The sequence below is a fragment of the Leptodactylus fuscus genome, chromosome 3 (assembly GCF_031893055.1).
Source record: "Leptodactylus fuscus isolate aLepFus1 chromosome 3, aLepFus1.hap2, whole genome shotgun sequence".
Taxonomy (NCBI): Eukaryota; Metazoa; Chordata; class Amphibia; order Anura; family Leptodactylidae; genus Leptodactylus; species Leptodactylus fuscus.
The window spans coordinates 150,851,246-150,868,978 of record NC_134267.1 but is presented as its reverse complement, the minus strand read 5'-3'; the positions used below and the strand labels follow the sequence as shown (position 1 = coordinate 150,868,978).

Below are 17,733 nucleotides of genomic sequence, written 5' to 3'. Positions count from 1 at the left end.
GATGAAGGGTGTATATGAAACTGGGGGAGAGATAGAGGGGGGACATATAATTTACGGGTGACTGTAGGAGGATTATACTGTGTGCGGGCACATGAAAAATTAACGAGTGGGCGTAGTCAACACAAAGTGGGTGGGGCTAAATTTGCCGCGGCGTGCTGTGCGCGCCGCACATTTTGTCCCTCTTTCAGTTCTTCAAAAGTTGGGAGGTATGTGATTACCCTGGTGTTCGCCAAAGATGCTGGGTCTGGAGCATGGAAGAGGTAGGCCGCTGGAGTAACCTTAACGTGAGCGGGCAAGTGTTAAAGTATATGTAAATGTTATTGCCTGGGTTTAGGGGCTAGCCCAGAGGCGGCAATAGGGAGTTTGTGGCTTGCTATGCTAAGAAGTGTGTGGGATTAAAGAGCTGCTGCTATGAGTTCTGGTTTCTGCGGCTCCTGGTAAGAACATATGTCCGTGATTGTGATAAAAAGTAGCCTATCTTTCAATCCTGCCTATGAACTATGTTTTAATTGGTTAAGCGGTTTTTGCGTGATTGAGGAACAAACATCCAAATATCCAAACAAACCCACAAACATCCAAATACACAAACTTTCACCTTTATAATATTAGTAGGATATTTCCAAACTAGCATCTGCCCGCGACTTCTTCTGCGGGTTGGAGTTGGTGCTGAGCCGCTGATATTTAGGCATTAGACGTTGGTTATGATCCGCCGTGTGCCGCCACGTCCACTCCTGCGTGTCCCTGTCCCATTTGATCCTCGCCTGTCCTCGCGGGCTCTTTACCAACTGGCTGCTCCTGGCTCCCCGCAGCCACCCTCATCCCACGCGCGCATGCCCCTTCCCGCCCCGGCAACTCCGGTCCCCCTCTCTCTCCCATGGCCCCGGCCACACCCCCGTGGCACTCCCTGCGCCCCCATCCTCTACACGCTTCCCCCCCACGGCGCCACTGACCCCCTGTCTCTCCCGCGGCACCCCAGGTCTACCTCCCAATCCCCCCTTTTCCTGCAGACCCCCCATGGCCCCCACCTGTCAGGCACGACCTGCACCCCCCCCCCTCTTTAGCAGGGCCCCCTCTGCAAAATCCCCTAACTCCCCTGCCGATGCATGCACTGTCCTGCTGCCGAATAACATGGCATACTCAGCAGAGCTAAGCTGGAGGGTCAGGAAGGCGCAAGACCAGTAAGTTGAGTGCGGCGTCAGGGACTGTCGCGGGCTGCCGAGGACTTCCGACGCATTGGCCTAGGCTACAGCCGCAAATTGGTGGTGTCCTGGAAGATGTTGTGTACGTTGGCAATGTGCGCATGCACCTGCAAATACAGTGTAGTTGCTGTGGCTGGCCAGGTGGTGTCGTGGATCCCGATTGCGCTCGTGTTCGGCAAAGATGCCGGGTGTGGAGCATGGAAGAGGTAGGCCACTTGAGTAACCTTAAAGTGAGAGGGCAAGTGTGAAATTATATGTAAATGTTATTGCCTGAGGTTAGGGGCTAGCCTGGAGTTTGTGGCTTGCTATGCTAAGAAGTGCGTGGGATTGCAGAGCTGCTGCTATGAGTTCTGGTTTTCTGTGGCTCCTGGCAAGAACGTATGTCTGTGATTGTGCCGAAAAGTAGCCTATCTTTCAATCCTGCCTATGAACTATATTTGTGGAAAATTTCATGCAAATCGGTTGAGCGATTTTTGCGTGATTTAGGAACAAACATCCAAACATTCAAACATCCAAACCCACAAACATCCAAACACACAAATTTTCACCTTTATAATATTAGTACGATAATAGTATCATACAGTGCCAACATAATAGTATCCCATATCACCTTAATGTAATTGCCATCAAATAGTATCAGTCACAGTGCTCAAATAAAAGAAAATGTTATATTAGTGTCCCATGAGAGTTCCTGCCACATTATTCCTATAATATTGAGTGCTACAAGCCTTTCATAATAATACATTCCAATGTGAACAAAACTGTCAGTAGCATATATGAATATATCAGAATGGCTGAGGCTCAGAGAACTTTAATCATTCTCCTTCAAGCATGCCTCTCCTTAGATGCAGTTTCTTTGGGCCAAATCCAATATGCAATAGATTCTTGAATGGGACTACAATTACATATGCTGTGACGTACAAACAGCTTTGTCGTATACATTATTTGTAAGACACGTACAGTTTGTTCTTATAGCTTTCTGAACTCAGACCAAAGATTGTGTCATCTTAGCCCAGATTGGAAACTTTGGCAGAGCAAATGAGAAATGTGACATTGACAGATAACCATAGAAGATCAAAAGGACGAAGAGTCACACTTGAAGTCATCAGTAGCAGATGACATCCATTCATCTAAAATTAATCAAACCTCTGGTCAATTTCTACCTTGTGTTCTCTTAAGACACACAATGTATTACAACTTCTCCTGACACTCCTGAAGGCCTGCTATGTCTCTTTGATAAATTTAAGTCTTCTCTCTTCCCTATTTTATCATCTTCTCTTCCAAATGAATTCCGTAGCATCATGTTGTGAACCAGAAGAGTCATTTAAAGGATCGAGAACCTGAAATCAATTTAGTTAGTGATTCCTGTGCCTTCATTTTGGCATTCATTACAAAGATCTCAGAGTAATTAAAATGAGAGCATGGAAATGCAACTATAAATTACCATGAGCCTGCCACCAATACCTTCTTTGTATTTAGCATGTGTATCCAAGTAGTCCTTTATTGGTCATATTCTGAATAGATTGCTCTAGGTTTGACGTCAAGAAATTCACGCAGTTCATTTGTCAGTTTTCCAAGAATTGAATGCCATTGACGGGATGAATGATTTTTATTGGGGGGTTTTTGGAATATGACACAATGACGACTGTGGGCACTATTTAACAGTGAGCTGGCTTGGATCAGAAACACATTCAAGCCTCAGGTACTCTACAAGCTTCCATCCGTAGTGGAGAAATGTTGCACAAAGCTGCATCTGTACATCTCTGTCTTGGGACTTTAACTTTCCTGTACATGGTCTCCATGCAGACTACTGAAGGCAAACCTTATCTATTGCAAGGTAAGCTATCAATAATTCATAGTTTGCTGTTTCAAGTCATGACAGTAGACATTTGGTTTTTCCCATAGTCATATAAATGTATAACTATAAAATAACTTACAGGTCAAGATTATTGTTTTCACCTGTTGCTCTTTACATATAATATTAATATCATATTAATGACTAGTTGGTATATCCATAGTATTTACAAATTATTATTGCAGTATAGATCTATCTCAGCCATGTTATATAGTTCATGTAGTCTTATAAACATACTGTATATGTAGTTTCTAACAATGTTCTAATGTGCATTTCTTTTATCTAACATTATTTAAATTCAATATTTCTAATAAACTTTTACTGAATAGTTTATGTTTGGGAATGTAGGTTCTCCGCATTTGGAGTGGAAACCAGGTAAACAATCTTAGTAGATGTTCAAAGTCAGGTGAATGAGAAATTTCTCCAGCATGTTGTAAAAATATTAAAAAGAAGTACAAAATCTTTATCTAACAATATTTCACACAAAATGGTAAACATTTACGGCTTATTATATACTATATTGGGCAGAGACATTGGAATTATTCACTTATTTATTTGTACTCATTGCACATGTGTTTCATTGACCACATACATTGCTTTAAATAGATTTAATTCTTCCACAGATATACAATTTCTATACCTGACAAGCAAGTAATAAGTTTATACTTTCAGCTTAGAACTATACTATATGCTGAAACTGACAGTGATGCCAATGACTTTATCCACCTGTAGATGATCAAAATCACAAATATATAGCTGACTGCTGTTGTATCATTATCTTGTATTTCCAATGAAGCAGCAACAAGCTATACATGTTTTAATATGTTATAAAAATGAGTGTTTATGTAGTAACTGTAATACAAAGTATCATACAGTAATGCAAAATGAGGGATGTCACATTTACATTTGTGTTACATTTGCAACATATTTGCTTCATCGGTTTCTTTGTTACATATTAAAAATCTGGAAAATGTGAGGCAAACCCATTTTATCATGTGGATTTACCATGTTGTTTTCTTATGGCCATAGCAGAAAATGAACTGTATCCAGAAAAAGATGTGAACCATCAAGACATGCTCCTGACACTTCTCCTAAATAAGCACTTGCCTGTAAGAAGACCCTCACATTTTGGTAAGAGCTATCAATTTTTAAGACTGGATAAGCTCGCTACTGCAATCTTATTGTCGTTTCTTATGTAAGTGCTATTCATATATACAGTTAATATGATGACACCACTTACTTTATATTCACACAACTGGGGTGCAAAATGACTGTGAAAAATGGACACTTTACGTAGCAGATTTGCACTCGAGCAGCACCCATTTCCATGGATCCCTCATACATACATTATTTTTTGAGGGTCCATTAAAACCTCCTTTTAATAAATCCATTTGAATACAATTTATTTACCAGCTGCTGCCACATGGCCGATTATCATGGTCGTGTGAATATAGGGTTAGATTGGAGCTATATTGTTAAGTTGTTCCCTATAACTATGCAGCTATACAAAGACTGTGGTATAATATTGCAGTGTTTCATGAAAAACTTGTAAAATATAATGCTAGCTTAAAAAACTAACTTCTGTCAAACCTTGAAGATATGCTGAAAATCTATTTATCTGCCACCAGTTATTTTTTCCCTGAAAAAATAGTATCCCTGTAGGATTTGAAAACTGGTGTACTTTTACTCTTTATCCGTCTGTTATTCAAAGTCTTGAAAGCATTTCCTCTATGTATTACTAGCCCCCCCCCCCCAACTAAGTATGCACACTCACCTCTCCACAGTTTGCATGTATTCACAATAGAATGGCTACTGCCATAAATGACAGTGGATTAACTCCCTTGAGAATAAAAGGATCAGGCATACTGAATATAACATGCCCAACCCTTCATTCTTCTGATATCTGCTATACAAGAAGACAAGTGACATACGCATTAAATGGGTAACCGGTCCTACCAAAATTGGGAAGTTTAGCTGTCATCCATCTAGTATGTTATGGCCATGATAAGGTTTTACACTAGAGGTAATAGCATGCATGAAACTCAAGAATAACAGCAGAATGAAATCTAAGATAATGTTTTAGTTCTAATATTAAGAAATAGCTGACATTTTGTATTAAATGTGAAATATTCTGTCTATTAGAGATGGAGCTGGAGAGCAAGTTAGAGCAACTGGAACAGGTAAGTGACAAAGAAAATTGCAATGATTACATAATTTATGCCAGTGGCACCATGTGGCGCCATCTGTGTGGCTCATTATGGAAGCACTCCAGTACTAGTTATGGCCAACATAACCAGTGAACAACTAGTTATGAACAACATAACGTAACTAGTACTGGTTACGTTATATCATAAATACTGGCAATACCGAATAAGTATTTGTATCTCTTAGCATTGCCAATGTAGAGGATAAAATACCACTAGTTATCATTACAGTAAAATATCTGCAAATGTTTCCAATTTCATGCTTTATTTCTCCAAGTTATCTTCTTTTGTGGCACTTGATCACCAGCCACAGCTGAATGTAGCTCACAGTGAATGAAATGTTCTGGACCTATGTTAATATATGAACAATATGCCCATACTCTACTAGTTATCTACTTATGCAGGTACGCAGTTAAAGGTTGTTCTACCCAGACCACTTCACATCCTTTAAAGTGTTATCCTTTCTTTCTTTGAATAAGGACCTGGCTATTAGGTTGTTTGTGGTGGATATCACAGTTGAAACTACCAGCTAATATCTGATATTTATAGAGGAAACTGTAGGTGACCACACACTACTCCTATAGTCTCTGCCTCAGCAAACATGTAGCATTACATAGTGGCATCCCAGGTATGTGCAACCATATAATACATGGTCACATTGAGTCCTCCAGTGCAGTAGCCATCCTTTGAACTGAACCACTCAGTCAGTCAGACATATTTTGGAAAGTTTAGAGTATGACGCCCCTCTCTATAAATCAATATGGTATATGGACGTGGAAATAGAGAGAGTTTTTAGGGGTTGTCTGAGATTTACAGATTTATTCCCAAACCCACTCCTTTATGACTCTATTCACTATAATGGAGTTGAGGTACAACACCAAGCTCAGCCTAAGCTTAGGAGTGATGCTGTTTCTGCCAAACACAAAAGTAATTATGATAATGTAATATAATGCATATAATATTAATATTTTATATTAATAAATATATAAAGGCATGTAGAAATGTATTGCTATATAAAAATTGAGCCCCACAATATACATTAAAAATTATCCCTGGTCCTCTTACGGTCAATGTGGTTACGTAATGTGATTACATCACCCAGTTACAAGACCCCAGTATATGATGTCTTTATGGATTTTACTGATTCTGCAAGGCATCCTTTAAGCCTAAAGGTCTTAATTCTATGCCATAAACAGATAATAATTTAGTGTTTGTTTTATGGCATTAGTTTAAGAATATTACTTGGGTAACCCCTTGTTCACATCTGCGTTTGTTAATCCGTTCGGGGAGTCCGCACGGGGACCCCTGAACGGAATACCAAATGCAATTGCAAGCGCTGTGCAGTAAAAGTACACGGACCCCATAGACTAAAATGGGCCCATGTGCTCGCCGCGTGCTGACCGCATGAATCATGTGGACAGGAAAATAGATTGTAAACTACTTTCCTGTTCACATGTTCTGTGCGTAGATCTGGTGGCAAGCACACGGACCCCATTATATTCTATGGGGATCCGTGTGCTTTTACTGCACAGAGCTTGCAATTGCGTTTGGTATTCTGTTCGAGGGGGGCTCCCCCAAACGGAATACAAACGCAGATGTGAACAAGGGGTAACTCTGTCATCCACTTATTACCTACTTTTTTGTTAAGATGAAAGATCATTTCACGTATTCATAACGCATCCATAGCTATCACCCTATTCAGTACCACAAAACTTTAGTAATAATGTACTTTTATAACAGCTAGAAAAATTGAAGGAACAGCTTTTGGAAGAGAAGTCTGGTGACATGACATATGAGATAGACAGGCTCCCATCATCACATCCAAACAAACGAGGTATGTACTATGTGGAAATCTGCTTGCTCTTCTGTTTCCATAACTCCCATAGAGTATAATGAAATGAGAGCTGCACACATGAGGCTAGCTCTTCCCAACATCTTACAATTTACATACATCAGTTCTAATTGGTATCAGTCACTAGTAGAAAGATTCTTTAGTGTTAGGGCATCTAGAGCTTTATTGGGAGCGGGTACTAGTTGAATGCTTGGACATGTGTTATGGTACTGATGATGCCCCCCCCCCCTTCCTGTCGAAATAAAAGTGCCTAGAAAACATAAATATTGGCTTCTTATAACTCATGTATTGGGATTTGTGTTGGCTTTTTCAAATGGAAGAAATTATAACTAGTAATGTACATGGTGTTTCTATCACAAAAATGAAAGATTGCAACTGCTACAATTCCATATAGCAGCTTGCCTTTCATTCTTAATCCACATTAGTAGCGTTAAAGCAGAATTTTCCTTCCATTACCAAAGAAACAGCAAACATAGCAATGACTACCTACATAAAAGTCTTTGCTTTAGAGGTGGACTGATAGCTGGCAGCATAGTTCTATGAGAATAATCTTTTGGGTGATTGATCGACAACATCTATGTGTTTCTATCACTATGTTCGTTGATGTATATTTTGAGTTTTTTCTGGTCTTTTTACAGCCTGCTTCTGGAAATACTGTGTGTGAAGATTACCCAGCAGGAAAGAATATATTCATTCCGATTCCAATTACCAGAGCTTTGGCATATAGACCAAAAATTTGCAACAATGAAAAACTGTGAACTTATATTTTTATGCAACATTTGTAATTTATTTGTGTAGTTTGGTGTTCACTTCAATGAAACGTTACATATGAGACATTACTGAACATTTAATTCCCCGTGGTTTTACAAGCCCCACATTGCATTAAGAATATTGCATCACTTGACTCATTAGAAGTTATGAGCTCAATTTACTATTGTGTTTTCCAATGTCAGCTGCAATCCATTACCTACTTTCATCTTTATTAGACCAAGTATTTCATTCCTTACATTATTACCTGTTAAAAAGAGCCAGAAACTAATTTTTTGCATTGATTGAATAAAGATGTATGAATTATATTTAAACTGTTCACATGATGGATTTCTTGCTGACAATGTGTAGTCTTAAGCTTTGCACCACATACGATGTATCATTTACTCTGCTTTTCTACTCTCCGAGTTGATGTAAAGGGGTACAGTGCTCAATAAGACCATCATCGCCCCTTTACTCTTGCCATTGGTGATTTCTCCAGTTTGTAGACCCATATTAGTATCTCTTAATGACATTTCAGAAGAGCCATTCTGGCAGACTTAAGACATATATTAGCTAAACGAAGCATGGAAATGAGTAAGACTTTGCAGATATTTTTGGTACTGTGAATGATATATGGAATGGTATATCTGGGGCACAAATCAAACATGGTACAAAAACACAGACAGAAGTAGCAAATGACCTTAAACAAGGCTTTACTCATGAAGTGGTTATAGTTTTACTATTGGTAACTTTGGCTTATTGATTAGAGGCAGCTGGCTTGATGGTTCTGGATGAGTCTCTCACTTAAGGCCCAGAACATAGTCCCTAGGCCCAGTTCACATCTGCGTTCAGTATTCTGTTTGGGGAGTCCACTCGGGGACCCCCTTGAATGGAATACCAAATGCAAGCACCACTTTTCTCTCCACATGATTCGTGCGGAAACCGAGCGCAAACCACACAGACCCCCATTATAGTCTATGGGGTCCGTGTGTTCTCTTAGCTAACCACATTTTAATGTGTATAGGTTTCCACTCAGGGGATCCCCAAATGGAATACTAAACGCAGATGTGAACCGGGTCTTGCACAAAACACAATCTCTATAATATACAGAACTTAAAGAGGACTTCTTAGAAGTTATGAAAGGTCCTCTTTATGTCAACAAACAAGCAAATACCCAACAGTTATACTCTGCAAGCATGGTGCTACAATTATGTGCCTACAGGAGCAGCACAGTCTTCCTTTGTTATCTCTCCAGCAGAAGAGTTGCAAGTAGCGTCATACAGTCACACTCACAGTACAGTCTTTACTTGTTTATACTTTTGTGGTCATGCATGGCCCTTAACTCCATTTTTGGCAGCTGGCTGGCTAGTCTCAGTATATTCTTTACCATGGGTGCTTCCCATGGGTGTTGCTCACCTGTCTCAGTTGACAGAGTCTTATCTGTCACAAATCCTCCCAGCTTCTATCTCAGCACCAGGACAGCAGTGGCTGGTCCCACTCAGTCTTTCTCTTTTCAGTAGTCCATTTGTAGGCAGATAGGATATCACACAGTCTTATAGTCTTAATACTGCTACACTCTTTGGCCCACTACATTAGCTCTTGAATCAGTGCATCTCAGTTGTGGTTTGCTATCAGGCTCTTGGGTGCAACCAAGAATCACCTTCTCATTGTAGTTGAGTGGCCCTATATTACATTTCCCTGGGGAGTTGTACAAATGTATGAGCACTATTCACCCTTCTGTCCACTACTGCTACGTAACACATATTCATTAGTATACTGTTCCAGGTCCATATCAGGACACTGTGCAGGGTTGCAGTAGTGTCCTTTCCATGTGATTCAGTTAGCCCAACCCTGAAGCCAATGCCCTTTTGTGGGTGATTGGGGAGATTTGACCATAGATCATTCTAGTCAGAGGGTGGAGACAATTAGTGTCTTCTTTCTGCTAAGGAAAATAAAGTTTAGTGTATAGTTTAGGATACCACAAAACCTTGTCAACAAGTCAAAACTAGTGTTATTTTTGCAGTCAAGACGAAAGTGAGCTATTTTGGAGTTGTGTACATGACACAGACTGCTAGGAAAGGCCCATAGTCCAGTGGTGCCCTAAGCTGTGCCTCCATTTTTGTGGAATATTGTTTCAACTGCCTTGCTGAAAACAACAGTAAAGACTGCAGGATACTTACTATCCTGAATGATATTTCAACCAACATTCCTACTGCAGGTCCAGCCCCTGGGTAGTATTGGAGTTTTGGTCAAGGTGACTACAGCGACTTTAAACCCAAACAGAACCAACTACTATTTCATTCCTCCCTACACTGCTCTACTATGTTGCTGCAAATTCTGGCTGGGTATGCTCAGTTAGTGAGAGGCTTTAGATGCAGATCCCATTAAGCCATTAGTTCAGAATCCAATTAAATCTGACACAGACTTTTTTTTTTTTTGCCTGTGATTGCTTTTGTGATCTCATTGCCTGTGACTCACCTAGGTTACTGCTGTGATCTTCCTGGTATTCCAACACTGAGGATTTTCAAACACCTCCAGTTGATGCATCCGAATAGTGGTTTCCCTATCTCCCTTTATCTTTCTATCTTCCATTTTCAGTACTGTTGCTGATGCTGGCTGTTACTTGTAAACAGCTATCACTACTGTCACCACTCAGGTAGAGATGTCCTGCAAACTGGTCCACCATCACATTTCACTATACCACACTGCTGGTGCCACAGTGTAGGTATTGTGGGGAAGGTAGCTCGGTAGAAGCAGTAGTGCAAACCCAAACAGACAGAGACAGGGACACAAAATAAGCAGCAAACCGGTTTATTTAGAAAAAAACAGGAACATGAACAAACCTTCACTTCAGGCATAAAATGAGAAAAATAAAATACAGCCTTAACTTCAGGCAAAAACAAAACAAATTTCTGCTTGTCTGAGTGACTAAACAGAAATGATAACCTAACTATACATGTGGCTTACTACCAGCCACATGAACAAAACAAGCACAATATTGTCTCTGCTGACTCAGGGTTACAGGACAGACACAGCCGCCTCCTCTCACTTCCTGGATCTGCAGCCTTTTCCTGGCCCTTTTTCTGGCTCCACCTGGAGCTGAGGCCTACTGAAGACCTGCACTGGACCACACATAAGTTAAAAACCTGGGGGAGATATAGCGAGATTCCAGCACTTTGCCTGTCACCTTCTCACAGTATAAAAAAAAACTATTTTGATTTGACATCTGCTCCCATCACAGAATAATTTTTGGTGGCTTTATTTTGAAAAGCTAATTCTTCATCATTTTTCAACTTAGCTCACAGCCACAACTTTTTTTTCCCAAATAATAAAATATTTAATATTTCTACAAAACCATTGTATTGCATTTCTGCAAAACAACCCAAGATTTCCATTCATAATAGTAATCTAATGACTTAACTTTTAATTAATAATGAAATAAAAAAGTGAGATAAGTGACCTGAACCACCTGAAACAAATCTTGAGAGGTTTGCCCATCTCTAGTGACCACTCCCATTACCAGTACATAGTGAGCCAAAGGTGGTAATAGTGTACCACACAATAAAAGCGCTATCTCTGTACTCTAGAGAGTAGTAATGCCCACACATACTTGTATCCTAACAAGATTGGATTGTTTAATCAAAATAGTGATTCATTAATAGTCCCTTTCTGCTCCAAAACAGTAATAACAACCCTCTTTCCCCCCACTAATAAGCGGTACCTCTTCATAGATTGTAGCTCCCCCCATCAGTTGTAGTGCTCCATATACACTTTCCTGCTTCTCACTAGTTATAGTGCTGCCTCATCAATTATAGTGCCCATTATTGTTTGTAGAAAATAAATCACAGCTCACTGCTATTAGAGTCAGTGGTCTGGTTCAGGAGGCTTGATGAAGTGATGTTACCTTGTTTTTAGAACTGGTCGCGATCCTACAGTAGCCTGTGACCTAGAAAATGGCAGAGCAGCATGAAAGGTATCTTCGGTATGAATGTCCAGAGTATGTCAGTACAGTTGGAAATGGAACCACTCTTAGGCACAGAGATGTCAATCCTGGAGAGTCTTTCACAGTGTAATTTGTGAATGGCAGATCACTGTTAAAGTGGTGTTTTCAAGGTTGTGGCCTTTATAAAAGGACACATCGAAATACATTCAGACCTTACATAATAATATCACCACCCAGATTGTTATTAGTTAAATGAAATAAACAATTCAGCTTTTTTAATGTATGCCATTTGGCAATCATTATAAATATTGTGCTGATCTTATCTTGTGGTTCATAACTGTAATGACTATACCAAATATGGCTATGTTAGGCTGGGTTCACATCTGCACCCCGGTCTCTGTTTTGCAGGATTCCGTTTCCTGCCCGAAACTGGACAGGAGAAACCTGCAGTCATTTGTGTCCAGCCGTGAGCGCCTGTAAGCGTTTTGTGCTCTCCGTGGCAAAACCGTTTTTTTTTTTAAACAGACACAAAGTTGGACATGCAGGACTTTGTGTCCGGTTAAAAAAAAAAACCTGTTTTGCCACGGAGAGCACAAAACGCTCACCGGCGCTCACAGCTGGACACTGTCTGCCAGGTTTCCGTCTTCTGTCAGCAGAATATGGAAACCTGAGAATGGAGATTGGACGCTGGTGTGAACCCGCCCTTACTTGCTTTTTATTTTATGAAGTCATTAATAAAGTGTATTACTATAATAGGTTTATTGTAATTTACTTTTCTACATTAAAGTTTTAGTCATTTCTATATTCGGAGATTTCTAAAACTATAAGTAAATTACAGAGATGAACCCCCATCTATTTAAGATTTTATTGTATTTTTTTTCCATCATGTCTATCTCAAGTCTCAAACCCAGGATCTTTGGAAGGCTTAACAGAAACCAAATTGTCGAGCCCCATACTTAGTAATGACATTTTCTCTGTATACAAGATTGAAAATTGTATTTCTTATTTATATATATATGATGTCCTTGTATATAGAGATTTACCTTTATATAACAGTATACTGTATGCTTAAAATTTATTTGTATTTTTAAACATATAGGGGACTGGCATATAAAGATACCTCAATATACAATACATTATGCTTTTGGTAAATTCCTCCCTCACACAAGATTCTTGGTTTGAGACTTGGGCAGGCTTAATCTTCAAACGCCTGGTGTCATATGCCTGTACAGACCATCTTAGCATGTGACGTGGGTGTGCCTGTCAGGAGTTAATTCACTCCACTAACTCAATCTTACATTCACCCTTTAGCGTGAATGTAAATCATACCCCAATACAGTCAGTCCACGCACCTCTAATACCTGCTGCAACCACTACTGAATTGGTTATTGGGCTCAGTAGGAGCCACAATTGTCTTTCTAACAGTCAGATGTAAACACACTTTAAAAAGGTAATAGGTTCTCAAAGAGAATATACAAAATACCATTACATTTAATTCCCTAGTGGTTCAGACAAGCAAAACAGTTTTAAAAAAATAAGGAAGAAAAGACAGAAAACCTGGTAAACTGGTAGACTCCTTAAGTTTCCATGGAGCTTGGGTGGTCTCTCAGATGGGGTGGACAATGCCGAGCTTGTTGCTGCTCCACAAAGCTGTGACAAAGTCCCATGGCATTCAAGTTTTTGTAATGGTGAACTCATTACTTGTGAAGACACACACCCTGCCCAGGTGTACTCATTTTATAAAGCTTGGAAATTAATTGTTCTATCTCCATCTGGGAAAGCTGTGTACCACAGATGTTTGAGGTCACTGTTCCATCACAACCACCCTCTCTTGGGCCCGACTGATTCTCGATAGGGACAAAGAGTGGTTAGAGCCATAAACATGGCTTTTCCAGAGTAATAAAGTGATAGCATATCTGTTCCTGTGATTACAGGGAGAGAGTAGTCTCAGCCTTGACATGTTCTAGCTATTACATATATCCATACATACCAATGTAATATACTGATGACACATGCATAAACAATATATTCTCTAATGATATATATATATATGAACAATATAATTCAGGAAGTATATATGGGCCTTGTTCCAGCCCTGCAACAGATTACTAGAATAGGGATCCCTGGCCCCTCACACTTCAGGACCACAGTAAAACAGAGTTTAAATGGCTAATTTCAGACTAATATGATCTGAGATGGGGATTTCAATATAACAGGTAATGGTGTTGGTCTGATTGGACAACAGTTTTAAAGGCATTTTTTTTGTAGTGAGAACGTATGTTATATGTGAATGAACAAAAATACAAAAATGGTTTTTATAATTGGATTTTATTGCAAACAAAAACAACTTTTTGTGAAGTCGAACAGTAGTAAAAAGTCTGGAGGGTATGCCAGTACATGTGTAGGAAAACATACATATAGAAAATGAACAGTACAGTACCTCCAATATTATACAGCCAGCACGTAACAAGTGACAACAACTGCTGGCATTGGGACTGTGATTTTGATTGCAGTGGTAATAAAAGTGAGTTTCTTATTTCACTGTACATTTGATCATAAAACATAGAAGAGGTAAAAAAGAAAGTCTTATTTCCATAACCCATGCACTGAATTCATGCATGGTTATTGTGATTTTGTATTGTATTGTTTTTATCCATCTTCAGATTACTTTATTGGTTTACACATCCTCAAAATGGCAGACAATCTACAGTACATTGCTTATGCTTGCTATTTGACAAAATGCAATAATTTTTGATTTATACAGAATATTTGTGTGTACATTATGTTTCTAAACCAAGCTGTAGATACAATATATAAACCAAAAAATGAAATAAATCTGAAGATGCACAGTCCCTTAAACACATGTACTCAGGGACTATATAGTCAATTGTGACACATATTCCCGTAGACTGTGCTACAGTAATATACACAGGTGAGTTACATTGCCCTGCAATGTGTCCATTGTCACTACTTTCTTATTAATGGTCTTTTATAATAAAGGGAATAAGAATATAGTATTCTATCTGCATAAATAGTAGCCTACAAATCTTTTACATACACCAAAATATAGTGGTAAAACAGCATTAATATAGCTTTCATCTAGCATTCAGCAAGAATGAGTGTCAAAAATATTAGTTAATGCTACATCTATGATTCATTCCTGATGGGGAATAAGTAGTTAAATATGTTGTAAGATGCTACATGAAAGCATAGATAAATCTATGAGAATTTTAAACACCGTAAGGAGCTACATGGGAAACTAATGGCTACGTCTGGCCTAACTTACCGTATGTCTGAACTGAGTTGTGCTCATGTGCTCTCAGATAAGATCTCTTATGTCTACTCCTTATGTCTACTCTTAAGTCTACATTAAATTCTGATGGACTTCACTGATGTTCAAAGGTGACAATAAAAAGCTACTATGGACCCAATTGAACAAAAAATGCTGAACAAACTACAGTGGATGGACCTAAAAATCAGTTGTTATTTTACTAACCAGTGGATGCATGAATCTATCTACTCTGGTCATCCATATGTGTGTCTAATTCATCTACAAAAATACTGTAGACCTTGAGCAGGTCATTAGGTTAATATCAAAGCAAAGGATTGTACAGTTCACAATTGTACATGCTGTATTTCGGCCTTTGAGTTTGTTTACTGTCAATAGAGCATGCATAGTGTTCTACACTTATGGCTATTGCACTCAAGATCATAATATATTACATGCAAGTGTGCAGTGCGCTGATACACCAAGTCTTAAAAAAACGACTTTAGGCCGGGGCCCCATGGGTTGGAAATGCCGCGATTTACAGTATCTGCAAAGTGGATGGGATTCATGTGAATTCATGGGATTCATGTGAATTCAAGGGATTCATGCCTTTCAAACTGCAGCGCGGACATGCTGCGATTTCCAAAACCGGAGTGGTTTTAGAAATCTCAGCGTGTCAATTATATCTATGGAAATGCCAACAGATATAATGGTAACAAAAAATCTGCGGAAGAAAACTCTGTGAACTTTCTGTTCAAAGCGCTGTAGGAAGAACCGTGATGCATTCCTGCCACGGTTTTTCCCTCAGCGCTTTGGTGCTCCATACCGTCCCGTGGGGCCTAAGCCTTAGGCTGAAGCTCCACACTGCAGAAATGCAGCTGAAAAAAAGGTGTTTTACAGTACCAGCAAAGTAAATGAGATTAAATTAAATTAAACTCATCCACACATTGCAGAAAAAAAAAATGCATGTATTACTGAAAAAAAACGCAGCTAGTTAATTTTAGCTGTGGAATTGCGAGCATTTTCCCTAGATATTTAATAAGGGGGAAAAAATGCTGAGAAACACAGCAATGCGTTTTCACTGCAGTTTTTATCTGCATTTCACTATGTCACCAGGCAACTCAATATCATATGAGTCACAGTGTATTGTAGATAGCATTCTGCTGAGCACTATCATAAATTTACAGAATCCAATAGAAGCACCATTGCCTTAAAAAAGCATCTCGTACACTTTCAAGTGTGAATCCCCATCTCCATACACTGAATTGACAGCCTCTTCCTATTTCACAGCTATTATGCTGCTTTGTATATTCCCACATAAACACCTCACATTTTCCAGCTGCAGCCATTGAAGGCTCTGGTATGCTTCCATTGTTTTTGAGTCTCATTTCCATATTTCTAAAAATGGCTTTTTCTCGGAACTGGTGCATCTATAAGATTATCTTTAACATATAATGGCGTATGCCCCAACAATGCATTGTCAATGGTTTGGATGTCGATTTTGCTGCTGACAGACTACCTTTAAAGACACATATAAGAGTTAGCAAATGTAAAGATATGGCAAGCTGTACATAGAGAAATCTTAAAGGGATTGCCCAAGATCACTAAATAACCGAATTGAAGATTTTAGATAATTTACAGTGTGGGACTAATGGGAACCATTTTATGGATTAATGAAGACATAAGAGAAGAATATATTTCATTTATGGCCTAAAACTATGAAAATTTAGCGTCTAAACAAAAAGACAATTCACATACATACTAGGGAAATTGGCAGGTTGAAAAATGACACCACACCAGTGCTATGAGCTGGTAAATCTTCTCCAGTTTTCCTTTGTGGTACTTTTTATACATCTCTCCATAAACTGCTAAGAGTGACTGAAGCCATTGACCTGTCACATAGGTCAAAAAAACTTACATCACACAACTGTTACTCTATGAGCGTGGTCCAGCCACTTCATATGAACAGTATAGCTGCCCTAGGTTCTACCTGCTTTCGGTACATTCCTTTATAAAAAAAAATACAAATACAATATAGAGTGTTGTCCTTAAAATAGATTTTTTGAGTGTCACAAAAAGAAACCCCAGCAGACCTTTTTTTTGTAACTATAGCAAGGCCTTTCATAATGTTGCTTCACGTATGAAAATCTGTTACAGTAATAACATAATATTATCACAACCTGTAGCAGGAAGGAGATGCTGTGTCATTGGTAGAGTTAGACAATATACACATTTAACACAAAGTAAATTTGACATGCATCATATAAATATAACATTGGACTAAGATGAGATACTTTTATGCAGAGGATGAGATTTATACTGCCGGACTGCTTGTCAGCTCTGCTGCAATGTTTGTATACAAAGAGGCCGCAGCAGTGACATCACATTGACAGGACCATTGTAGTCAAGCAGTATACAGCTGATTCTAGGTACACACGTTTTCGTATTTCCGTTTGTGGGGTCCAAAAAAGCGGTTACCTGCAGAAACCAGCAGGCCCCGGTTATAATGGTAGACCTATAACGGAGTCCGCTGGGTTTCCGAGCAGTCCTGCCCTGAAAGAGCGCAAAAATGCGGAGAGAAAAATCCTGCTTGCAGGACTTTTTTTCCTGCATTTTTAAAGCAGAATGGGGAACAGAATTCCTGAGTGGAGAACAGGCACAG

At 39.2% G+C, this 17,733-nt stretch overlaps 1 protein-coding gene across 1 annotated transcript; it reads left to right on the top strand.

The window, feature by feature from the left end:
* The first annotated feature begins 2,923 nt into the window (after nucleotides 1-2,923).
* On the top strand, nucleotides 2,924-8,089 carry UTS2B (urotensin 2B). Its single transcript, XM_075266694.1, has 5 exons — nucleotides 2,924-3,036; nucleotides 4,087-4,185; nucleotides 5,197-5,234; nucleotides 6,999-7,092; nucleotides 7,749-8,089. The coding sequence occupies exons 1-5, from the start codon at nucleotides 2,934-2,936 to the stop codon at nucleotides 7,772-7,774; spliced, it is 360 nt and encodes a 119-aa protein (XP_075122795.1). The 5' UTR covers nucleotides 2,924-2,933; the 3' UTR covers nucleotides 7,775-8,089.
* The last annotated feature ends 9,644 nt before the right edge of the window (nucleotides 8,090-17,733 follow it).